The sequence below is a fragment of the Physella acuta genome, unplaced genomic scaffold (genome assembly GCF_028476545.2).
Source record: "Physella acuta isolate Inbredline_101_S28 unplaced genomic scaffold, ASM2847654v3 ptg000007l, whole genome shotgun sequence".
In the NCBI taxonomy this organism is placed as follows: Eukaryota; Metazoa; Mollusca; class Gastropoda; family Physidae; genus Physella; species Physella acuta.
Genome location: NW_026731527.1, coordinates 1,730,366 through 1,758,237, shown reverse-complemented (window position 1 = coordinate 1,758,237; position 27,872 = coordinate 1,730,366). Strand labels below are relative to the sequence as shown.

The window sequence follows — 27,872 nt, the reverse complement described above, 5'->3', positions numbered from 1 at the left end:
GAGAGAGAGAGAGAGAGAGAGAGAGAGAGAGAGAGAGAGAGAGAGAGAGAGAGACCAGTGCTAGTAGTTAGTTAAATATATTAGTGCATGGCTTCCATTGAGTTGTTAACACGTATTTTATAAGATCAATACTATTTAACCTATACGTTTACTAAGTGCAAGCATCTACATACGTGACCGAAAAATGGACTAACAAACATACCATCTATATAGATAATTACCTGTCAATTATTGTATGGTTAACTCCCCTTTTTTATCTTTCAGACGTTATTCACACGTACCGGCGATAGACGAATTTTTAAAAATGAAAGCGATTGTAATAGCGATGAGCAAGGGAGACTAGCAATGGGAGAGTTCGTTGCTTGACTGATTCGTAGGAAGATTAATAACAAAAAGATACGTAATTCCAAACTGTGAAGTAGAAGTAAGTTAAACAGACACACAACAAAAATGTAAGAAGAGATAAGACAACACAGAGGCGTGGAGAATATCAACGAGAAATACAAGCATGAATTTTGTGGTGACTTCTGAGGTTGTCTGGGACCGGAGGTAGAGTTACCGCCCCTGCCATGTCGGTGTCGGTTGCTGAGGATATCTCCAGAGGTATTGTCACCTCCTCCAACACGGGACAGGTAGGAAGATAATCTCTAAACCAATCTGTCTTTGATTATTTACTGGCGCATGTAAAATATATTACCATAGAGCTCACCACATTATTTCTTTTATATGCAGAGGTCACAGAAACAGGTGAAGTCTACTTCACTTTCCGCAAGAACTGTCAGTTTCGAAAATGGAACTTTACTTTTACATGTATAATCCATTAATCTCTAAAATTGTCTTTGATTGAACATACCATTTCCTAATATCACACGAAATCTCATATTTCTTGAGGCTACTCTGTCACGTTTGCATGATGACCATCTTTAGTAAATGGCGTGTGATGGGGATGGTAATCTCTAGCCTAAGTGATGTACACTTTTTAAAAAATCTCAAACCTAAAGTTGATTTGATACTCATAGATCTATATGGAGATGATGGTTTTCGTAATATTTGTATCAATACTGTTTTGCTGTTCGGTTATTTCATGCAATTTTTTTTTCTGAAACTTAATTAACAGTTTAGCCGATTTCTATATATTGATTGCCTTCTTTTGTTTTATCTAGATGATGCACATTATTTTTTACGCTGTAGGCTCATATATGTCCTTTTAAAGTTGATATTGTTTCTATAAATCTCGGATTATGTAACACTTATTTAGCGTTAGTATATATTTTTCAGAACCATTTCGCTCGTAAACACAATAACTAGTGCCTATATGTTAATACAAATATGTTAACTAACAATATGTTTGAAGAAGAATAAACGAAAATTAAACAACGGCTTTTCCCACGGAGTTCACTACACAAGGTCAAGGTCAATCAATTGTTGAGGATCAATTAATTACCGAGTCCTTGTTTCTTCACTTACACGACAAGAGAACCCGACCCTCGGCAATACAATTAAATAAATAGCCTCGGTCGTAGATGGGCGGTGGTACAGTGAGATCGTGAGTGGTCGCAGCTTCATTTGCAAGTCTATTGTGGGTTCTTATTTCAGAGCCGGCTTGACAATATAGTATCGTATCGAAGTTTTTATAATAAGACGGTATCGTTAGTGAGATCGTGAGTCGTCGCAGCTTCATTTGCAAGTCTATTGTGGGTTCTTACATCAGAGTCGGTTTGACAATACAGTATCGTATCGAAGTTTTTATGACATTACAGTATCGTATCGACGTTTTTATAATAATACAGTATCGTTAGTGACATCGTGAGCGGTCGCAGCTTCATGTGCTAGTCTATTGTGGGTTCTTACAGTAGAGCCGGTTTGACAATACAGTATCGTATCGAAGTTTTTATTATAAGATAGTATCGTATTGAGTTTTTTTTATTTATTTCTCCCTATTGTCAGTTAGGGTTACCATTGGTTTAGTGCTAAAGCAAGAGTTAGTGATAAAACTAGTAGTAAGATAAACATCATGGTAATTGTTAGGATTTGTATTGAGGGTTTGGGTTAGATATTCAGAAATCGATACTAGTTTCACATTCACCTCGGTTACGTCCCGTTGCATATTTAATATGCCAGTGAATATCTTGAGAACCTCTCAATTGTTATGCAATACTTAGTGTCACTTCTTTTCCCGTGTTCATTTTTTTAGGAGAGAGCTATGTCTTTAGTACATGCTGGAGAAACAGTTTGAATGTAAGATTCTTGACTGGAGTGGCGTCCGTCGTTATAGTATAGTGTGTAGTACTAGAACATTATTGCCTTGTTGTAGTGAAACAAGCACTTTACGATATAGTAAGAATTGAGTTCATATATAGAATAGCCCTAGATTGGGGTTAAAGGTCACGCTGAACCAACAAAACTGAAAACGAAGATAAACTGTTAGTTGTAATTTCAGCCTGCTTTTCTATTTGGATTTGCTTCCATAGCCTTTGTCCAACCAAGAACAAACTACAAGGCATCAGTTATGGCTAACGAACCTCAACTGCCCGAGGGTTCGAACTCGAGACTTTTCGAAATAGCAACCATGAGCTTTACCGACTCGACCACGCCGACCCAATAGAGTCTAAATGATGTAGTCACAAAAACATACGAATCTTACTTCATGTGTTGTAATGTAAACAAAACAGGGCAACTAAAAAATGTCACCATTACTTTATGCCACAATCTATACACTATCATTCATTGTAAACATATTACACTTGGTAAATATACATATTTTAGCCCAAGTCAAATTTTACTAAATCCGTCAATTTAACAATCCTACATCTGTTAGTATAACAATCCTTTATTTGTCAGCATAACAATCCTACGTCTTTCAATATAAGAATCCTATATCTCTCAGTATAACAATCCTACATCTGTTAATATAACAATACTACATCAGTCAATCTAACAATACTACATCCGTCTTCTGTCAATTTAACGATCTTACCCCTGGGTCGATATAACGATCCCTCCCTAGCCATCGTAACAATCCTGGCTATCGATGAAAGAGCCCGATCCGTGTTCATTATCACAATCCAACACATTGTAAGATTTAACAATCCCACGAATCTAGTCATTACCACAATCCCACGCTGCTGTTAAAACAATCCCACGAATCTAGTTATTACCACAATCCCACGCTGTTGTTAAATCAATCCCACCAATCTAGTTATTACCACAATCCCACGCTGTTGTTAAATCAATCCCACCAATCTAGTTATTACCACAATCCCACGCTGTTTTTAAATCAATCCCATCAAACTAGTTATTATTCAAATACCACACAATGCTTTAGTTAACAATCCCACCAATCTAGTCAATATTACAATCTTACCCTATTCAATGTATCAATTCGTATACTAGTCTACCTTATAAGAGCCCCCAACCCCCACCTCCACACCCCCCCCCCCAAAAAAAAACAACTATTAATGTAACGGTCCAGCTTTTCCGCCAGCAGTAAGTACACACACATCCACATACCAACGCATACAAACTTACGTAGACGCACACACACACACACATACATAGAAACACACTCACGTACACACACAAACACCAACACCTACAGCTCGACATGACTAACGGATCACCCCTGCTCTCGATCACAGCTCCAAAAAAAAAAAATCGACGTCACCTGTCAATCAATATCGATCTTTTTTCAATCAGAACCTTTTCCTGTCGCTCTTACCGTTACTATCAATAAAAATCGACCTGAAACCTGTTCCCTACCTGTACGAAAAAAAACTTATTTAAAGACCAACACAACACAACAAAATTAACGGTAGTGTTGTTGTTAGTTCATTCGTATGTGGTGCAGTTCTTAGCCCGTATCAAGTGTGTGCAGTTTGTTAATATCAATTAGGATTTAAACGAAGAAGTCAGTTAGTATTTAAGAAATTCTGCCTGTTAATAAAGGTATCGTTAGTTTGGTGAGAAGAAAATGTGTTAATTAAATGGTGAACTAGAATCTTTAAATAAAATATTTCATTTTATTAACAATAACTGATTTCAATGTTTTAAAATGTTTATTATTTATTCAACCTTGTAAAACAGCTACGTTTTCATTTATAGTTATATTCCTTTAAAGCAAATCAAATTTTCCTTTTATTTATTTTTTTACTATTTTTATTGCTAATTATAAGAAATTCTACTAATTTTATCTATTTATTTTTTTAATTTTTTTTTTTTTTTTTTGAAGACTTAAAAAAAAATTCATAAAAAACGTTTAAATAACAAGCTTTTATGTAATAATGCACTAAAAAGTAGAAAATTATAGACTACTATTTAAATAACTATAAAGAAAAGCGTTAGTGTCTTCCTTAACATTAGTAAAGGTATCCAATAGATACTAAAGTGACCCACGCTTTTCTTTATAGTTATTTAAATAGTAGTCTATAATTTTCTACTCTTTAGTGCATTATTACATAAAAGCTTGTTATTAAAACGTTTTTTATGAAATTTTTTTTCAGTACTTTACATGTTTTATTTACAATAGAGTTACATGACTAAAAACCATTGCGCGCCTACTGAACGTGATACCGCGCGCCTACTGAAGGTGATGGCGCAGCTATTGAACGTGATGACGCGTGTGGTGTGGTTGGACAGACATGCCTATTGATTCGGTCCAAATTTTAATTAATTCATAAAAAATTAATTAGGCATCCAATTAAGTCAAATTTAATTTCAGATTGCATTGTCTTCATGTCTTGACCCACGTGCCAAATGTGAATCGTATCGGTCAAATAGAAATGTCCGAAATTTCACTCCAGCATTTCCATCTAGACAGACAGACTGACGACAGAGGAAGCAAGTTAAATAAAAGCTTGTAAAAAAAAAAATTCATAAAAAAACGTTTTAATAACAAGCTTTTATGTAATGATGCACTAAAAAGTAGAAAATAAATTATAGGCTACTATTTAAATAACTATAAAGAAAAGCGTGGGTCACTTTAGTATCTATTGGATACCTTTACTAATGTTAAGGAAGACACCCACGCTTTTCTTTATAGTTATTTAAATAGTAGTCTATAATTTATTTTCTACTTTTTAGTGCATCATTACATAAAAGCTTGTTATTAAAACGTTTTTTTATGAATTTTTTTTTCAGTACTTTACATGTTTTATTTACAATAGAGTTACATGACTAAAAACCATTGCGCGCCTACTGAACATCACGTTCAGTAGGCGCGCAATTGTTTTTGAACGCAGCCATTACGTGATGGCGCAGCTATTGAAGGTGATGACGCGTGTGGTGTGGTTGGCTAGACATGCCTACTAATTCGGTCCAAATTTTAATTAATTCATAAAAAATTAATTAGGCATCCAATTAAGTCAAATTTAGATTCAGATTGCATTGTCTTTATGTCTTGACCCACGTGCCAACTGTGAATCGTATCGGTCAAGTAGAAGTTTCCGAATTTTCACTCCTGCGTTTCCATCTAGACAGACTGTCGACAGACTGTCGACAGAGGAAGTGAGTTAAATAAAAGCTTGTAAAAAAAATTCATAAAAAACGTTTTAATAACAAGCTTTTATGTAATGATGCACTAAAAAGTAGAAAATAAATTATAGACTACTATTTAAATAACTATAAAGAAAAGCGTGGGTCACTTTAGTATCTATTGGATACCTTTACTAATGTTAAGGAAGACACCCACGCTTTTCTTTATAGTTATTTAAATAGTAGTCTATAATTTATTTTCTACTTTTTAGTGCATCATTACATAAAAGCTTGTTATTAAAACGTTTTTTATGAATTTTTTTTTCAGTACTTTACATGTTTTATTTACAATAGAGTTACATGACTAAAAACCATTGCGCGCCTACTGAACATCACGTTCAGTAGGCGCGCAATGGTTTTTGAACGCAGCCATTACGTGATGGCGCAGCTATTGAAGGTGATGACGCGTGTGGTGTGGTTGGCTAGACATGCCTAATAATTCGGTCCAAATTTTTATTAATTCATAAAAAATTAATTAGGCATCCAATTAAGTCAAATTTAGTTTCAGATTGCATTGTCTTCATGTCTTGACCCACGTGCCAACTGTGAATCGTATCGGTCAAGTAGAACTGTCCGAATTTTCACTCCTGCGTTTCCGTCTAGACTGACGACTGACGACTGACGACAGAGGAAGTGAGTTAAATAAAAGCTTGTAAAAAGAGTTGCGTTTGAACATGTTTTTAATTACATCCTAATGGCGAGCTTAAAAGAAAGTCATATGTATGTGATTACTACTAAACGTAAAGGATGTTTACTACTTAACATTCATGACCTAATTAAGATGCTTCATTAAGATCCACGAGCTGGGTCAGTCTAACCTTTATTCCTTTTGTTCTTATAATTAACCGAGGAAGATAACTATCGCGCCGTCGCTACAGGGACGCAACTCGAGACAGACTCGGCTATTCTTAGAACTCTATTATCCCTGTAAGATTTGTGTCTCCATCTCTTGAATGCTCTCCCCTTCATCAACACTGTTATTGTACCCTTCCCAGATCCCGAAGGACGGAGCCGAGGAAAAACTCCGCGATTTACGACGTCCCCGGAAGTTGCGATTCTACGTCAACGGCGACAGGTACTTCCGGGGTAAGAAAATCTACATCACCCCCAACCGCTACCACAGCTTCAACGATCTACTCAATGACCTCACCGGGAAGCTGCCGTCCAATTTCAACCTCCCCTACGGCGTCCGGCAGATATTTACACCGGCTTCCGGTCGTCGGATCCACGATATCGGGGACCTGTCGGACGGGGAGACGTACGTCTGTGCCGGGTTCGAGGGTTTTAAGATGATCAAGTACGGTCGGGCTGACCTGGAACCCTGGTCTATGGGTCAGTTTACTTTTGTCTTTGGACTTTATTTCTTTTTCATATCTGGCTTTCATTATTGCACTCTTTTCTCGCAATTTCTTTTCTGTTAAATATTTCTATTTATAATTGTATATGCATGATTTGTTATGTAGTGAGGTATAATGTTTTGAACAAACATGTGTACAGTAAAAATACTACAATAAAAAGATACATAGGCATACATCTAAAATCTAAAATATTATGTAAATATTAATTTATTAAAAAAGATACATACATCTAAAATATTATGAAAATATTAATTATTTATTAGGTAATTAGTCATCAAGATCTTTCATTAACAGAATATTTTACATCTCTTGGGTAGAATAATGCTAGGTACCTAATTGAACTGGGTAGAATAGAGCTAGGTGCTCTTTCGAGCTGAGTTTACTAGTTCTGGGTATCTACTACAGATGAGTAGACTCTAGGCAGCGTGGGTTGGGTTTAGGTACCAATTAAGCGTGGGTGGTCGGGTCAGGTACTCAACTCTGATGTGTACCTGACTGAACTAGGGATCGTGATCTAATCAGAGAACTGAACAAAATTGTCATGAGCTATACAGCTTGTTGTGTAAGCCATTCAACACAAACCCAGGCTTTACGTAGATCAAAACGTACTGTAACTACCGAGAACACATACCTGTTTGTGAACTCGATTTGTTAAGTCAAGTGATCTAACATGACTTGTGTCACCGTTAACACGTATCTGTTGTTCAGTGAAGCGTAACTCCTCAATAACTTAAGTGCCAGTTCTCTATTCACTCTGTCTGATTATGCTAGACTAGCTGGGCATATTACGTGTGGGTTTATGGAAATTTATCTAAATGCTGACGATATGTCTGCTATCGCTCTTAAAAGGAATAAACTGGTTTAAATGTTATTCTTTGTCTTTATCAAGTTTAACGATATTCTATGCTTATACACTTGAAAATGTTCATGTCTAGTAAATAAACGAGAAAAAATCATGCTTTAAATATATATATATATATATATATATATATATATATATATATATATATATATATATATATATATATATATATATATATATATATACATACACAAGATTAGATTTGACAATTATACAGTTAATATATTAAAAATGTCGTATTTTCGTCCTAAAAGCATTGTAGTGTATATATTTTTGGTGCAAAAAAGTTGTTCAAGATCCAATGACAGTCCTCATATTTATGGTTTTTAAATTCGTCGTTATCCTTCTTTAGAAAACTGTCTGGCTTAGCGATTATACGTCTGAGATTAAAAAAATGTTTAGAGATTTCCTGGCTAGTGATTAACCACGTGGGGCAATTATAATAAAATTAGTAATAAATATTTAAATATCAAATATAAATCTTTTAGATGCAAACGCACACACATTCACACACCAACAATAAAAAAACGACATCGTTCTAAAGAACAATAAATATACCATTGACTAATAATCAGATGGTTGCATGCACATTACATAACTGTAGCCATTAGAATTTTTTTGTTTTAAAATTATACTTTACATTTCTTTCAAGGAGCAGGAGGAGAAGCTGGTATGTATAGCAAGGAGCTGGTTTTATTTTTCATGTGTGATGCTTTAACAATTATTTTCAACTTTTTTCTTTTATCCATATAAGTAATATGGCGGTTTTTGTTTTTGTTTTTTAAAAAAAAATTTTTACACTTGTGTATGTTCGCTCGTTAGTTAACACAATTATTAAATACATCACGTAATGCTTTGATTAGCTTGGCACAGCTGTTTAATATTTTGTTCTACACCCACTACCACTTATATTGAAACCGTGTGTGCTAGATTGTATTTCAACCTATATTAACTCTATTGTTATTACTTTACTGCCGTTGGTACACAAAAGTAACAATGGGGGGGGGGGGGGATAATTTTGAATGAAATAGTATTAGACATTTCCACAAACATAAAACGAGAAGATTTTAAAAGTCCAACAAAGGTTTTAACATTTACAAACATATTTCTCTGAATGCACACACACATAAACACACACACACACACACACACACACACATATATATATATATATATATATATATATATATATATATATATATATATATATATATATACACATATCGACAACAAAACTGCAAACATGTCAATTATTTTCATCTACTAATTAAATTAATTTTTTTTCCATCTATAAATTCCTGTTCCGTGTCTCTCTGACCTAGCTTAAGTCCACATAGAGGGAGGCAATCAAAACACCGCCCTAAACTTGTCTAATCCCCTTGTATGTTATCATCCCGGCCACATTCGTGCCATGCTTGTTATATTTTCTTTCCTCCCCGGTCGCATGACAACAGTAAACAAATGACGTCATCACCATGGCTCGTTATCTCGCGGTGGATGTTTGTTCTGGTCGTGAGATGGCGGCAACTGGACGTGTCACGTGATGACTGTGTTTAAAATAAAATAAAAAAAAGTACACACATTATGCACTAACAAAGCAGTGATATCGAAAGGGGATGTTACCTTTGCTGCGATAGACCATGAACTACATGAAGTAGATCGATGTTTCCTTTTTGTTTTAATTGTTTTTTGTTAAAATAGAATTGTTATTCTTCGTTCTTAATTGTTATGTTGGAAGGGATTCGCTTCAACACAATTAGGTATTACGTGTCAACTTGTTATGCACAATATAGGCCGTTGACTCCGATCTCTCAACCTGCTTTTCTTTTTGATTTTCTGCTATAGCCTTTGTCCAACCAATAACAAACTACAATGCAGAGGCGACGCGACTCGCGAGGCGGGTGCGGACCGCACCGGGTGACACAATTTATAATATTATATAAAGATGAAAAAATGGTTGTGCCAGTTGAGTAATGCTAAATTAGAGTGAAAAAGTCTTTGAAATACAAATTGACAAATCCCGACAATGGTGGGGAGGTGAGTAAATGACGTAAACCTGCTAACTATAGAGACACCAATGCTACATCCAGCTGTATTAATTACCTACATTAGATAAACATTGCTACTGTTAACTGTACACACTATAAAGCTATCATGTAAAATTCACAGAGGAAAAGATGTTAACTTGAATATTTTCAGTTACTGGTAATTAAAGTCAATGAACGACCAGGGTGGGTATGTCACCATATCTAATAATTTGCTGTGAAAACGTTGCCTGGGAGGCATATATATATATATATATATATATATATATATATATATATATATATATATATATATATATATATATATATATATATATATATATATATATATGGTGGGGGTGGGGGTGAAACTATGAGGTTTCGCACGGGGTGATACCCGACCTAGCGACGCCACTGCTATAAGGCATCAGTTGTTTAATTTAGGAGTTGTCTCTCCTAGAAGAATTTATGTCCCCAGCTATCGAGACTCGTCTTCCCGGGGGTTCGAACTCGAGACTTTTCGATTTAGCAACCATTATCGATTTCGTTGCATTCTCTAACGGTAATTGAGCAAGATTTCGTGCTTTATTCTCTATCTGTTTGACACTACTCTAACGTCTATGCTTCTTAAATGTAGAGGTTTTAATGATAGGGTGAGGGATATGGATAGTTGTTTATAATTATTTATAAAGTTACGTTAATTGCGAGAGTGATAATAGTGAAAAAGTAATATTGATATAGTTTTGTCGGCGAACACCTAAAATTAATAATTATTCCATTAATTAATCTCGCTGTAAAAATTATATGTCAAGGTAGAGGGAATTGCTTATAAGCATTTATAAAGATGACGTACTGTAGTTTGTTTTTGTTTGCTTGCTTGTTTTTTTTTGTGGTATGTTTGTTTGTTTGTTTGTTTGTTTTCGTAAAAAATAAGTTTTGTTAGATGTGTTGAAACAATAATATTTCTGGCAATGTTGTAAAGAAAAAAAATGCCTTCATTTATTACTAAGAAATTTTTTTAAACGATTACGCTGTTCTTATATTCTTCAAAACAAAATAATAATAATCATGCCCTATAGGTATAGTGATACAAGACACGCTTTCCAGTCTTGTAGGGTATGTCTAAATATGCCAAAGTTCTAAGACTTAAAAGTTTAGTAATCTGAAAAATTGTATACTAAATATTATGTAGAATTTATCATTCATTGTACACAATCTATAAACAAATTAGATTCCGATTACACAACGTGTATGCTTATTTCTGATTCATTGAACTCAAAGTACATACACATTAGATTCCAAGTCTTTAAATATATTTTAATGTACTTAGGTTTACAATGTTTCTTATTATGTCAACTTATATATTAAAAAGTTAAAGTAATTCAAAACATTTGTATAGTGCTTTAACGTAATGACATATAAGTGCTTTTATTTTCTTTAAATAAACTGAGTTGTGTTGTAACTATCCCAAGCAGTTTTCTCATTGGCTCCTGTAATCGATGTTCACTGCCTATACCAGACATTATCTAAAATCGAATCTAGCATACTATTTTCTTCAATCGAAATTGTCTCCCCTCTCCCCTCTCCCTCCTACTCCCGGAAATTCTATTTCTCAATCACCAAGACGCATTAGTTTCTGCATGATTTCATTCATAGCTAGATATAGATCTATAGTTGTTTTTTTTCGCTCTGCATTGCTCATCTAGGAACACTTGAATGTTTATTTTTTTTTCTGTGAATGAGGATGTAAAGTGAAACATTTATGTACAATTCAAGTACCCTACATTTAGCCGTGGGTTTTACAAATGTTAATGTTTACAACCGCTTCATTGAGTCACGCGTAAGCTGATTGGCTGGGGGCGAAAGTGTGTCATCTTACCTAAAAATAGAACTTTGAGTGGCTAATACAGTAAAGCTTAAAATAATGCAGCATACGCATCGTATGCCTTTCCCCCTCCTCAATTCTTGGTTCTAGGCCCTTTTTTGTTTGGGCTTTTTAAAAATGGTATCACTGCATAGTTTTCGTTTAAATCAAGGAATACTTTATTATTTTTATTTTCAACAAACATCACTTTAGAGATAAATGACCACAATATGACTTGGTTTAGTTTCATGCCAGTATTACCAATCTCTTTCTTGAAATTCTCATTAGAAGATTATATAACCATTGCACTTCCTTACATTTCTGCCACTGCGGTCGAGTATTTGTACATTTTATAGAACTCTTCTTCCTCTTATTATTCTTATGTGGCCCCTTGGACAGCAAAGGGCTGCAGCCACACCTCTCCACTGGACTGTTTTTGAGCAGTTCTCTTTATTAGCATTCGTATAGTGCTTTAACGTAATGACATATAAGTGCTTTTATTTTCTTTAAATAAACTGAGTTATATTGTAATTATCTCAAGCTGGTTTCTCATTGGCTCATGTAATCGATGTTCACTGCCTATACCAGACATTATCTAAACTCGAATCTAGCATCGCAATCTAATTAGCCAAACATTTTCATTATGGATCGACATAAATCTGACCGTATAATCATGTACATTTAAAAACAAGAACAGGAAATTTGACAGGGAAAAGCAGGTCGCGAAATTGCAAGGTATTACTGTATACACTCACTACTTCCCAAATAAGCCGGTCATGTAAGATCGAAAGTGTAACATCTTTACAAATAAAATAACAGTGTTTTAACCCAGTTGTGCGGCGAGAACTGCTGTAAAGGATGCAAAAACCGCGACACCGCCTTGAGTATGTAAACAAGGGGAGACACATTTGATCCCGCGACAAGTGGACAATAGAAGGGGAGACAAACGCGATACTTCATTGAGTGGACGGTGTAAGGGGAGGGAAACGTGATCGTGTGGACATTAAAAAGGGGGAGACAAACAAGATTCTCTATCATTAGTTACGTCGCTTGCGTGGAGTTAACCAGACTTCACGAGTTTACTCGCTGAGTAGTGCTGTAGTTGTCTTCACGGGGAGTTGTGTTCACAATGACTTTGGGAACTTGTAAGTAGATTAAAATAGTTTTTTGTTTTCTCAACTCATTTTTTACACTACACTATACCTATTGTAGATTATATATGTATACCAGTATCCGATAATGGACTATTAGAAAATATGTTACTAGATTTCCGCTGTCGAGCAGATTTTGTCTATATCTTTAACTAGATTTGCGTGCACTGAGAATGATATAAGGACCGTGTAAGTAAATCAAAAAGAGTGCAGTAATGCAGTCCCATAACTAGGAACTAAGTGATCGTGTATTAAAGTCAATCCGATGTAGCAAGACATTTGGAACTTCCTTTTTTTTAATTCTTCCCTCCTTCCTCTTTTCTGTCCCTCACACCTTCTTGCACATCTTCTAATCCTATTCACATCCCTCTTCTCCTTCCTCCCCCTCTCTCTTTCCACTTAAATTAAATATCCCATCACTCGATCAATTAGCCGCATGGTTTTAATTCCTTGTTTAGAAATGTACTATTTTTAGAATATTTCTTTTTAACATACCAGGAAGTTGTATGACATAAATATTTAATTACATGTATTATTCAATGTGTGAAACATTGAATGTGTAAGGTAAAAGGTAATAGCGGGACAGACAGAAGATTACTTAGCTAAAAAAGTTTTACAGTTACTTAGGTATTGAGGCTATCCATGACTGGCGTCTCATGCCAATGGAGGGGGGGGGGGGGTCAGACATCTGTAACGATATGCAACCTCGGAAAGGGTTCATGAAATGTGAAGTCACAAATGTAGTAGAGAAAGATCTAGTATTTTAAGAAAAAATAAACATGTTTATTTTCTTAGTCTAATCTTTATTTCTAAAAGTTTGCAGTAAAAATTCACGTAAAGTCTAGCTGTTTGTGTTATATAGCTATAAGTTCTGGGGAAAAATCGTTGAAAGCATCGGGCGTCAGTCATTGAGGAATCCTTTTCTATACACGATACGCTTATTAGCGGCTTATTCAATCACAACTTTGCTGTGTAAACAATTATTTATTAGTGTATATTTTTAATAGTTGTTTATAAATATTTTTCTTTACTATTTCTCATGTTCGTTGACATGGCCTTCCTAATTTTTCACTGGCCTAGAAAGTCAACTGGGTAATTAACGTCAGTAAACCTACATCTCAGACTAGTCTATTCTAGGGCAGTCTCGCCTGAAAGATATAAAAGTTTTACTCTAATAAAGTAAAAGTAAAGATTTACTCTTTAGACTTAGCTATCCATTAGGCAGATGAAGTAGAGGTATGTTTCTTGACCTAGGCATTTAAAGATATTGTGTGGTCAACACTAAGCCCAGCAGCCATTTCTTTCCCCAACGTAAGTCAGGTATCCTTAAGAACGGGACTGCCTAAAAAAGGGGGGAGCTTAAAATATCAAAATTGATCCAAACTCGAGACCATCCGGCTATCTGCCAAACGCTCTGGTATTTAAAAAAAGGGGGGGGGGGAGCTTAAAATATCCTGCTGTCTTATGTTATATATCAAATAGGTTTAGTATACAATGATTAAATACTCTACGGCTTTCTCGCCTGCTATCTAAAAGGTTTACTGTGTCATGATTAAAATCTTCTTTAACCGTCTCAACTGATAAATCTAAAAAGGCTTACAATACCATGATTAATGACAGTGTAGACCTGTGCCAATAACAATCTGCCCACGAAATTTTAAAACCCCATTGTGACGTATACACGTGACTCATTAAATACCCGGCGTACCTGTACGTATAGCGATCGATTTTTTTTTCGGCGTGAATAGATCTATAGTTATTGATCTAGCCACTGTTATAACCTCAATTTAAATGAGCCGATTAAAATCATGTATTCAATAATTGTTTCCTTGTCTCTGTTAATTAGAAATCCTTTTAAAGTGGTTACCAAATAGTTATAAGAAACTGTGTTTGTGATACATATTCTTAAGCTCTCAGATTAAGCACATATGTAATGTAAAATGACATATTTTAACCCATTTTAATTTTAACCCACGATTTTTATCTAAAATTACGTGTAAACCCTTCCGGCTCTTGTATCATATAATATTCACCTCTGCCCCCCCCCCCCACACACACACACTACCACAACTCAAATTTATACTACATAATTATTTTTTTAAACAAATTATGATAGGCGCCTCAGTTTAGAGGAAAAAGTGAGCTTAATCTTTATCAAACACTGTTGCGAAGCCTAGTAATAAGTAAAGAAAAACTTACAATTTAATGCTGTCAACTCATTCATTGATCTATTCAAATTAGCAAGATTTTTTTTGACGATAAAAATAAAGTATATCATAGGTTATAATAATATAACATTGCTTTATAGCAAACGCTCTCTCTCTTTCATATAACACAATATAACAAAGTACTAACGTCCACCACATAGCCCTCTCGTGCCCAGTCTCTTACGAGAAATGTTTATTACTGCCAACTCTACCATAACCATTAAACCATAAATTTCTGATCTAGTTAAAATGCCAGTAATTACTCCGCCTGTACTAAAAAGACACCATACATTTTGTTAATCCACATTTGTGTATTTATTGAATGGAATCATAAAAAACAACTAAAACTCTCATCGATTACGTTGTGTGAGTGTTATGTCAATATATCTATGTAACATTTGTCAATGTATAACACATGCAGCCGTTAACATTAACATAGCAAGTTTTTTTACGGGGGGGGGGGGGGGGGGGGGTCGGAATCTAAATGGGGTTCAATGTAGAGTTGGGGAGTGTGAGTAGGTGAATAAAACTCAGTGGCGGATCACGTTTAGACTGGTTTAAAATTTATCATGAATTCTTGATTTAAAACCATCTGGAAACCTTAATTTAAATATTGCTTGGATAGCTGGTATAAAAATAATCCAGTTTTAAAGAAATCCTGGGTTCTTGATTTAATTTCAAGTTATTCACCTCTACTCTATAATGTAAAATTTGTTGTTTTTTTTAATGAAATTTCAAATGTTAACATTTTAAACATTACGCAAGACCAAATTTATTTTTAGGATTCATTGAGGGCTCCACACCCCCCCCCATGGGCTCCCTACACACTCAGTTACGTCACTTACTGCTTGAATGTGAAAGTGTGTTGATATCTCGACACAATGGAACTCCTGACCTTACTTGTCACAACTTTTACGGCACAAGGATCTGCTTCTACAATTACATCGACTGTTTACATGAACCCCTTTACGGGCGCTATAAACTGAGAGACCCCTGCCAGACAGTTGAAGACATTTACTGTCGCTAGTGTGTTTTAAAGTGGGGAAATTCCAGAAAACTTAGGAAATATCGGCATTGAGTTAAATACACTACAGCCGTCAGTGTCTACTAAATTTAAAATAGACTTTAATGGGTTAAATGTTATGCCGAACATAAACAGAGTTGGATTATTTTCTGTAGAGAGCTGTTATGTGATAGGCATCTGCTTCTGACAAATATAAATTGTCGATAGCATTTTGTTTTATTGATAGACGGTGATCCTACAAAATCTAAAATAGTCTCTAACGGGCTGAATGTTATAATAAATGCACAGAGGCTATGAGATTTTTGTGTAGAGAGCAATGTTCTATTGACGGCTAACCTTACATTTGTGTTTGTGATAGACGGTAATCAAAAATGTATCAGTGTTTTGAGTCAAGCGATGGTATGTATCTGCATTTTGCATATTGCAGAAGTTAGATAGACATTACTTTTTGTAGAAAGTAGATTAATATTGCTTTATGTACATGTTGACGTCAAGGTTATTTTACTTCGTCGGCCTTTAAGATACTTTACCTTTTAGCTGATATATAGATACTTTATTAACATATGTTAACATCGCTTACTGTTCATCTGAACTTTCTTAAGTAGGAAAATCTAACTTTGAAGGCTAGTAGCTTAGCTAGTCAACTTTAATTTTATTTTTTAATGTGTTAGTCTGCTTCTTAGAAAACAATCAAAATATTATCTCTAGTAAACAAATATACAAAATGAATTTGTTTTAAATTTGAAAAGTAGACTATAGTGTCCGTTTAAATACTATTGTTTTCTAGTGTTGTTTTTTTTAATACAATATTTGTTTGCAATTACTTTTTAATCCTTTTTTTTTTGTTGTTTTTTTTTTTTTAAACTAACCACTATCATTAACTTGTATTACCTTCCTTATACACTAATCAATTTAAAATAAAAAACACTATTTGGATTAGTTTCTATCATTTCAAGTCCGTTATTAATAGATATTTGGACACTATATAAATATATACATGTAATTATTTATCTATTTATATAACCGTTTTCTTCCTGTCCCCACAGCCCGACCCCAGGGGAACCAGAGCTCCGAGCTGGAAGCTGAGAACCCCGGCAGCTACCGGTACCGCGGCTACGTCACCAACGCCTTCCACCCCGGGCGCTACTTCCGCACGAACCACTCCTACCAACAGCGCCGGTGGCAAGCCTTCAACAGCACCCATCGCCCTGCCCCGACCAACCGCTCGGAAAATTTGGCCAACAAACCCAAACTCATCACCATCGTCCGTCACGGGCCCAAACCTCGAAACAATATTAAAATTTTGCTGAATAAACGATCGGTACAGTCTTACGAACAGCTAATCTCAGATATTTCCGAGGCGTTTAGTCAAAAGTCGAAAAACAATAAAGTTCAAAGGTTATTCGGAATCAGTGGGAAAGAAGTTCAAGGCGTTTCGGATTTCTTTCGAAATGATAACTTTTTCATCGCTTTGGGACCCGGGGATCCAGATTTATTAGATTCCGTAGTGTCTGATATTCTGAAAGAATTGTTCCCAGAAGGAAACGATGCGAAATTGTTACTGAAGGAATGGGAAAGATCGCAGAAACGGAAAAGAAAGGTCAGCCCGTCGGGGGCGGCTTTGAAACAGAACCAGGCAGTTGGTGCCAGGAATGAGATCCCCGCCACGGATCCGTTGGTCACGCAGGTGCCGGATAAGAAAGACAGTGGGTTCGATTCCAGCGATATCAGTACTCACCGTTCGGAACCAGGCGAGGCGGTGATGGCTGGGCAAAGTGAGGCGACGGTACCTGGACACAAGAGACTGCATCGGCCGAAGAGAAAAATCGGAAAAGAAAACGAAACGGAGAAAGATTTTGATGCGAATTTCGAGCACGGTGAATCGACAATGCCTTCGCATGGGTATTATATGCTTAAGAGGATGGAGAAAGAGAGAATGAGGCTGGTGAATGAGGAGAGGGAGAGGTTTAGGAAAAGACGTTTAAAAATGGTGGAATCGGAGAGACGGGCTAGAGAGGAGGAAAGGAGGAAGAGGGGACTTATCCCGCAGAAAGTGAGCGAAGGTCCGTTTAAAAAAGCGGAAGTTGTTGTTAAAGATGATCAGGAAGTGGTTGATAAGAAAGCTGAAGATGAAATGTTGAAGGAGAAGGCGGAGTTGGAGAGGAAAGAGCAAAGAGAAGCAGCGGAGAGAGCGGCGAGAGAAAGGATGGCTCAAGCTGAGAAGGCGGAGAAAGAGAATCAGGAGAAGTTGAAACTTGAAAAAGAAAAATTCGAAGCGGCGCGATTAGAGAGTGAAAGAAGAGAGAAAGTAAAGGCGGAAAAGGAGAAGAAAAAGCAAGAAAAGTTACAAAGTGTCGAGCGGAAAGTTGAAGAAGAACCTAACACAAAAGATCAAGAAAGTAATGTTGAAGAGACACAAAATGTGCCGAAAAGTAACGAGGTCGTGAACGGCACTGTGGAAGTTCTAAACACAAACTCAGACACTGTAGAAAACCAGCCTGACCCAGTTAATGTACCAGCAGAGGAACCGGAAGTACCCGACAGCAACAACAATAACAAAAACCCCAAAGAAAAACGTAAACAAGACCGCGAGGATAAACAACAACGGAAACGAGTCAAAACTCGAATCGTGCGGAAAACGAAAGAAGAACGCCAAGTCGGCTCCGACGATTACATCACGCAGCGCTACGACCTGGGACGTAAACTAGGCGACGGTAATTTCGCCATCGTTCGGTTATCTCGCAATAAAGAAACCGGGCAGGAGGTGGCGATTAAAGTGATTGACAAGTCGAAGCTGAAAGGCAAGGATCAGATGGTGGAGAACGAGATCGACATCATGAAAGACTGCAGCCAGCCCAACATAGTGCGTCTGTACGAGGAGTTTGAGACGATAGAACGGATATACCTGGTCATGGAGCTTGTCAAGGTGGGTTACTGTTATTTTTTGAGTATGTTTAAACCATCTTTTGATGTTGATGTATATGTTCAAATTGTCATTGAGCAACTAGACTTAGGGGTCATCCATTTATGACGTCCACACATTTTTGGGATTTTGGACCCCCCTCCCCCGTCCACAAAAATCCACTTTTTTTCCTTATACACAAAAGTCGGTTTTTTTACACACACCCCCCCCCCCCCCCACGTGTGGACGTCATAAATGGATGACCCCTTACTTCATCATTCTACTCATTCTACTTATTCATTACCCTCTCCTCTGCATTCACTACTCTTCATCCCTCTCTCATTTTATTTCCTGCACTCAGTTCCACTCCCTTTTGTTCTTCACTCTCTCCCTCCATCTCCGCAGTCACCCCACGTCATCTCTCTTCACTTACTCCAATCACCACATTCTCTCACTCCATTCACTTTCTCCACATCTCTCTCAGCACTTACCCCTTCCGCTCCCTCCCTCCCTATACTCCCTCATTTCACTCACTCTTACCATCCATTTTCTTCACTCACTCAATCGCACACAGACACACATACATACTTGAAGACATAGATACACATGAAGACATAGACATAGACACACACCAACACAGACACACACCAACATATAGTCACAAGCAAAAACACATAGACACACGCACATACATATAGAACCACGTACACATACACATAAACACACACACACATGTAAACACACACCAACACATATACCTACTCACCAACACATAGACACACAGACACATACACAAACACACGGACACACCGCCACAGACAAGCACAAACACATATACTCAAACACACAAACACACAGACACAGACACACACATAAAATCATATACACACAAACACACAGACACACAAACACAGACACACAAACACAGACACACAAACACAGACACACAAATACAGACACAAACACATATACTCACAAACACACAGACACACATATATTCTTTCTGTTCTTTTGGTGTTCGCTAATAAGCTCAGACAGCTTTAAACCGACACCAAAAAAACGCACACTTTCTCATCCTGTAAAACAAATCAACAAAGTAAAGAGAAAAATCCTATGCATTGAGCAACTTTCTCAATGACGTCAGCTCATTAAAAATTAACGCCTTGCGTGACATAATCACAAAAATGCTGACCTTCTGCGTTTGTTTTGCTAGGTATTAGACTAGAGCAACTCCACTCGTACACGCCTTCAATTTTTTCTCAACCCTAGCTCAATCTTTAATTAGAGAATATAATTATATTTTCTAATATTTTATTTTAAAAAATAATGTTTGTTTTGTGTACCTAATACAGAAGAAAAAAAATAACTAGTAATGTGTTATTGTGCAATGGTTTGTGGCTAGAATTATTCCCCCTTATGGCCTTTCACAAAAGAAACCTTACATTATATATGACAGAGAGCGAGATAACTCAGTCGGTACTTCAGCCTTCGATTACCTCCCCCTTCCCCTCCCTATTTAACTACGACCAGGGGACAGTAAACACGACCAGTTGTGTATTGATCGATCGATCTGTCTCATTGATTGATTTCTATTCGTCTGCGATCCTTATAGACCTGCCTAAAGTGTGGCACATTCCTACAAGCATACCCTGACATTTTTGCTGAATTATTCTAGTATTGGTGCCACCTCTTTAGCACTGAATACTCTGAGTATATATATATATATATATATATATATATATATATATATATATATATATATATATATATATATATATATATATATATGTATGATGTGTATGAAATACTGTCGCCATCGACCACCTCCTCACCCCTTTCCCAACAAGCATATCTTTAGCTCCTAAAACTCCGCCCTACATCATTAACATACCAGCAATATAGGTCGTGCTTTGGGCGTAGGTCAAGACGCGGACAAATTATCTTTTTCGTCCTAATAATTAGTAATTATTGAGAATCTGAAGAAGTCACATGGGTCGTGACCGACTTGCTATTTTTAGCTCGTGCATCTTATTCTATTTTAAGTAACAGTCTAAAACTATAATTAGAATTAGTTCGACAAATATTTTTAAACGGATTTTAAATTTGTATCAAGCCCTCTGCGGGTCATATAGAAAGGACGTCAGAGTTTTAAAAATATCCCCTCTCCCCATCGTCATAAATATACCAGACCCCCCCCCTTCTTAAAATGATATTACACCAATGTTTACAATCTCTCTCGAAACTGCTAACTTTGTTTTTTTAACAGATTTATTTTTATAATATTGATTTAGCTCAATCAACATTGAGTGTATTGATTAATTTTTAATACAATTGTTTTTTTTTTAATTAAAGAAAATCTTAACATCGCGAAATAACTGGTGAATGTAACAATGTGTTATTTTTTTTAATGCCTTTCATCCTTAACAAACATTGTCACTTAGTCCAAACATTCTCTCCCCCGTGTGTGTAGCGAGATGGCGTCGTTTATTAACGATTGCTATAGGCCTATGGCTCATGTCTAGTGTATTTTTTTTGTGTGGGCTGTATAAACAGTATGAATCTATACATTTCATTTCATAGAATGGGCTTCTTTGCTTATGCTGAAGCCAGGGGCGTAGCGAGGGGGGGGGGGGGCGGGGGGTGCGGACCGCACCGGGTGACACCATTTAGGGGGGTGACACCAAGGCAAAAAATAGCAAAATATAGAGAGAAAAACTTGACGGGGGGGGGGTGCAAATCGAAAGTTTGAGGGGGTGGGGGTGCAAATCGAAAACTTGAGGGGGGGGGTGCAAATCGAAAACTTGAAAGTTTGTCCCCCTCTAGGGGGGGGGGGTGACACCATTAAGTGCCGCACCGGGTGACACCCGACCTCGCTACGCCACTGGCTGAAGCTACACAGCTTTAAAATTTCTAACATATGTTGAGTTTACTTTATCTAACAATAAAAGGTTTCATTTAACTTAATGCCATTGACTATTTATTTATTCCTTGTTTAAAATATCACCAACACAGGGAGGCGACTTGTTCGATGCCATTACTCAGAGTGTCAAATTTGGGGAGATGGAGTCCGCCATGATGGTGAGGGATGTGTGTAACGCCCTCTTTTATCTGCACTCCAGGAGCATAGTTCACAGGGACCTCAAGCCAGAGAATCTGCTGGTAGGTTCACAGTGAATAGTGCTTACTACATTTTATATTTATATAGATAGGTTCACAGTGAATAGTGCTTGATATCTGGGGGCCTATAATTATTTTATGATTATATAGATAAGCTCACAGTAAAAAGATGTTGAGAAATGCAGTGAATAGTGCTTGATGCATATATTTATATAGATAGCTTTACAATGAATAGTGCTTGATACATATATTTATAAAGATAGGTTCAGGGTGAATTTTGCTTGATACATATATTTATATAGATAGGTTCACAGTCAATAGTGCTTGATGCCTAGAGGCCTAAAATTATTTAATAATTACACACTGAAAAAGGGGTTGAGAAATGCAGTGAATAGTGGTTTAGAAATATATTGATAGGCTCACAGTGATCCGCTCACTGTTTGATAAATATACTGACTGTTCACATAGAATAGGTTTTGATAACTAGGACTATATTGATAGGTTCTCATGGAATGGTGTTTAAGAAATATAATGATAGATACATAGTTATTAGTGTTTCAGAAGTAAATAGAAATCTATTTTGACAATTATTTTGGCTAGCTAACATTATAGAGAACAATTATTTGTGAATCATATTTAGTTCAAAATATAAAAAAAAGAAACATTGAATTTGCATTATTTTATTTAATACATCCTCAATAATGCTTGAATACATTCTAGTATAATAATTAAAAAAAAAAAACTTGTGACACAAGTTAACGATTTAAAAAAAAACAACAAAAAACAAAACAAAACAACTTATGACACAGGTTAATGATTTAAAAAAAAATATCTATCTACCTGCAGGTACACAGAAACAAAGATGGAACAATCACTTTAAAACTTGCAGACTTTGGGCTGGCTATGGAGGTGAAAGAACTTATCTACACAGTGTGTGGCACACCCACATATGTGGCACCTGAGATTCTGACAGAAATAGGTAACATATAGCCTACTCATATTATTATGTTACACCAAAATTGTTAAAGAAATCGGTTATAAATACCTGCATATGTGGCACAGTAGGCTTACAGAAATAGGTAGAAATAATCTAATGCATTTCAAAGGGGGTGTTAAGATGGGTTAAAATCTCTTTCGTTCGGGACCCTCAAATAGACAACTGTCTCAAGTAAATCAATAGTGATTATGAAACCACATTTTTACTTCTTAACCCCCCACCCCCCTCTTTCCCCCTTCCTGCCAGAAAACAAAAAAATTGTGTTTTAAAAGTACTAGTCTTAACAAATTTAGATAAAGTTACAATTTTAAAATTAGGTATGGTTCGATATATAGTTTTGTTTGTTTTATAATTGCAGGCTATAGTTTGGAGGTGGACATGTGGGCAGTTGGTGTCATCACCTACATCCTACTGTGTGGGTTTCCACCCTTCCGGTCCCCAGACAGAAACCAATCAGAACTTTTTGAATTCATCAAAGCTGGAGAGTACCAGTTCCTGTCTCCATATTGGGACAACACATCCAGAAGTAGGTCACATACTCAGAGAAAATTATTTTACTGCTCATAATTCTCTCTTTTCTAACCTCTAGTAAAAAATAATTTTAAAAATTTGGTATAGATGTATTTTTTATTTAATTTAATTTAAAAAAAAATATATTTCAGTATAGGCCATAGGCTTTTATATATAGTTCAAGATTAATTAAAATTAATCAAGTGGGCGTAAATATTATCTATGAGAAAATAAACTATTGGAAACTTCATTGTAATTTTAAAAAAAAGAAAAGACTTATCTTACAAACCAATATATACAAAAAATTATTATATAATGGAACTTTCAAAAAAAAAATTGAGTTGTTAAAATAATTCTTTGTTTTTCATCTATTCTGGACTATAAACAGAGTTAAAATCTTAAGTATAAAATTAAGTGTTGCATCACAGTTAAATAAAGTATTTGTTTCTTTTCCAGGTGCCAAAGATTTAATCAGCAGACTGTTAATTGTGGATAGAAGAAAGCGCTACACATCAGTGGATGTGCTGTGTCATAGGTGGGTTGTCTGCAATGGACAGACAGACATCATAGCCAACCGGGCAGCAACAATTGAGGTCGCTTGCAAAGAAGTACGAAAAGAATTGGAAGTTCAGTCGAAGGTTCATTACGAAAATTACCAGAAATTAAAAGAAAAGAAGAAAAGAGACAGGGAAAAGATAGAAGAATAAATATGAGTTTTTATGAAATAAATTTGTTTTGATTTCTATTGTGATAAAGGATATTTTAAGTAAACATAAGTTAGTATGTAAACTTTAATAGATTGTTATAAATGTAAAATTTGTGTGACATTGTTGCATAAGACTATGTCTATCTGAATAAATTAAGTATTACTCCTCTATTTAAAAAACAATTCATATTGTGTTATATCCTATATTTTAATAGGTTACTAACTATGAAAGTATATTTCTTTTTACTAAAATCCACATTATTGAACACCTTGTTTTGTAGTAGGTCTGCTATTGATGATTTAACAGACTTTTTATGGCTACTATAACTTGGTATTTCTAAAGTGTTTTGATTTTCTACTGCACATAGGTCTGCATTAATTCTGTGATATCTACATAACTTTTGTAAATTGTTATCTTGCTAAATATTAATGTCAAAACAGCTTTAATGGTTAAATAAGCTAGATTGTGATATTTCAATTATAAATATTTTTTTTAAAATATAGCAAAAATGCTTCATGGATTCTTTATTGTTTCATTTGGCAAAATTTTTGTTTACACAATAAAAATAACTGCATTTGTTTAAGAAAGCCTCTAGAAATTTCAAAATAATAAATCAATAAAAAAGCTTAATTCAGAAACTGTACATTACAACATTACAACATTATAGATGGGTGAAATATACCTCTATTGTGTTTCAACTTAGGTGAAAAAAAATATAATACCATCTAGTTGATCTTGTTTTAGATTACTGGTATAATATTAAAATAATTATTACTATTGAACTATTAGGTCAATTATCTCCCAGTTAACATTGTTGTTTCCATGTTTTATATACCAACAGAACGAAACCATCAATTTGGATTTTTTGTATTAATTTCACTACCAAAGGTATTTTTTTTTCAACGCTGTCAAATTTATTTTCCAAGACAAACAAAAATATCTTAAAATTTAACAGATTTAGCAAATAAAGTAGCAAAAACTTGGATACTTTTACTTATCCTAAGCACTTTTGTCATTGTACAAATTGGTTAACTTTTTAATTAACTCTTTGAATCATCTGTGATATCCTTGTATATAGATTACATGGCAGTATTGGATTTCTGTCTCAAACTTGTCAGTTTCCTCTTGGCCAGTGCTGACTTTGAACAAAAATATTTCTTCTTTTACCTGGTGTTACTCTTTAGGCCAAAAATATTCTTGTTACAATTGTTTAATATGTTGAGAGTTATGTGAATTTATGAAATGCAAAATTACACACACCACTTGTATATTTTTAAAAATTGTTGGAGGAATTTATAAGATCAAGCTATAAATTTTTTGTTAGCTTTGTGCACCATTTTTAAAAATGCATAAAGCTAAAATGTTTGTGTATGTGACTAAGTCTTCCCTCATATTAGTGTACACCCCTCTCAACTCAACTTTCCCATTAAACATCCCACACACAAGTATATACAGCCCACACCCCAACATATAGATCTACCACACACACTACTTACGCCCCATTTCATATCCCATAAAATCCTACCTACACTCCAACAAACATTCACTACCCCAACATAAACATAACACACACCAACATGTACTGCACACACTCTATTTAACTTAAATAATTATACCCACTGCACACACCACTCGCTGTGTAGACCTAATTATGTGTATGATACAGGACCATATACTAGCCTCATCCGTTTTCTTTTTCAGAGTAAACTCATTTACATAATATCCTCATTTTTTATCAAAATTAGTAACTTCATTACCATTTTTATGTGTGTACTTCATAAATTGTACAACCAAAACAAGCAGTTTTACCTTCATCAGTGTCTTGTCACCTATACCAACATGTAGAAATTATTTATAGCAGTAACCATGACAACCTTGACATCCCCATAATCTGCTACTGTAGGTTTTATTATTAATTGTAAATTTGGGCAAATTTAATTCCACTCCCCCATCCAATAAATTGTGTACTTTCTGTATTGTTTTCAAAGAGGTTTTAAAAGTTTATAAATGTATATAGTAAAGATGTTTATAATTCCATTCTTAACATGGATGTTATTGAGATACTTTTCCTTGTTTATTATTACATATTTATTTATTTATTGTTGATTATTAACTCACACTTGTATCATACACAACTTTATGACTTGGAAAAGGTGTGTTTACTAAGCAAATGTTCACTGATGTGTAGAAAAAAGAAATGATACACTTATAAAAATTACGCCAAAAAAAAAGTATGTTTTTTTTTACACAGGCTACACCAGAAAATACTGACCAAGGTGTAGCGTTCTTTAATAGGAAATGTAGTATTTGCTTAAAATTAAAAAGGGATTATATGACTTAAGTCATCTCCAGTGCTGACTTGATTTGTGTGTGGGATTAAATTCTGAGTGAATATGTTCAGTAGGTATCTAAGTTTGTTTTATTCTACAGTGGTACTGCTTGCCTTTGAGCATTTTTAAAGTTTCACATAATTTGAGTACTTAAAAATATATGAAATTCAGAAGTTACATATCTTGTAATGTTATAGAAATGTATTTTATTTCAATCCAAAAGTATAGCTACTTGTTGTTGAAGATATGACTCCGTCCAAATATATCTTTTCATCTTAAAATGTATTAATTAAATGTTTGAACATGTTTCTTGAAACATAGTTTATCATTTCAATAAACTAGTTGAAGTTCTGAAATAGGATATTATTGTTCATTTGTTGTATGGTTAGACATGTTATTTTGATCTTCATGACAATTTTTTTAGCAAAATATTATGTAAACGAGAAAAATGGCCCGTTGAGGAAGGGTACAACGGGCGCTAGGTTGATAGTGCTGTCTATTTTCTTGGTACTTTAATTTATACAAAATATAGTCATAGGCATATCCCTAAACCATGCACTAATCTCATTCATGACAAAAGTCGCATTTAGAGTTTCTTTCAGGCTATTCTACTTGGGAGGAGGGGGCTTCGCCCCCCCCCCCCCCCCCCCCACACACACACACTCCAAAACATGTCTACCGTCCCATTCAACAAAATATAATTATATACTTTTTCCAGTGTCCGCCCCCTCCCAGAAAATTCTACCCCCACCCCGAAAATTTCAAGTTCCCCCACCCCTCTCAAGGGGAGGAAAAATTCTGAAGAATTGCATTAAAGAAATTGCAAGAAAACCACTTTTTAGATTAGACACATTAATTAGGCGGTAATTGTATTATAGAGTATCGATGAAGAGATTTCTTTTGAGTTGGGGAGGGGGGGGGGGGGGGGGGCTTAGACGTTCTTATGCGGGGTGGGTGGGGCTTCGTCCCTACCCGAAGAATTGTATGAAAGAAACTCTTCACGCAAACCATTTAGATTAGACAACATTTCCTTTTTATTCAATGTTTACGCCAGAATCAATGACGTCATATTGCTGTGTGCACTCTCCGGCTTGATATTATTTTCTACTATATGACATCATACTTCGTTTTCGTTTAACTATGCATGTTTTTAATTTGCTTATGTTTTCTCTAGAGCATTCTTGTCAGACAGATAGATAGATAGATAGATAGATAGATAGATAGATAGATACACAGACAGCGAAACTATTATTATAGATGTGCCACAAATAGGACATTATTGCCCACTTT

The 27,872-nt window shown here is 35.3% G+C and overlaps 1 protein-coding gene across 3 annotated transcripts; it reads left to right on the top strand.

Moving 5' to 3' along the window:
* The first annotated feature begins 349 nt into the window (after positions 1–349).
* On the top strand, positions 350–26,929 carry LOC131949254 (serine/threonine-protein kinase DCLK3-like). 3 transcript variants are annotated; one of them, XM_059311103.1, is made up of 8 exons: positions 350–632; positions 6,525–6,861; positions 8,402–8,419; positions 17,066–18,945; positions 21,934–22,080; positions 22,885–23,017; positions 23,394–23,561; positions 24,002–26,929. In XM_059311103.1, exons 1-8 carry the CDS (start codon positions 570–572, stop codon positions 24,250–24,252), a joined length of 2,997 nt encoding a protein of 998 aa, XP_059167086.1. In that variant the 5' UTR covers positions 350–569; the 3' UTR covers positions 24,253–26,929. The 3 variants fall into 3 exon arrangements, with proteins under 3 accessions (XP_059167086.1, XP_059167243.1, XP_059167163.1); XM_059311260.1 differs by lacking the exons at positions 350–632; positions 6,525–6,861; positions 8,402–8,419 and adding an exon at positions 12,544–12,782; XM_059311180.1 differs by lacking the exons at positions 350–632; positions 6,525–6,861; positions 8,402–8,419 and adding an exon at positions 16,376–16,418.
* The last annotated feature ends 943 nt before the right edge of the window (positions 26,930–27,872 follow it).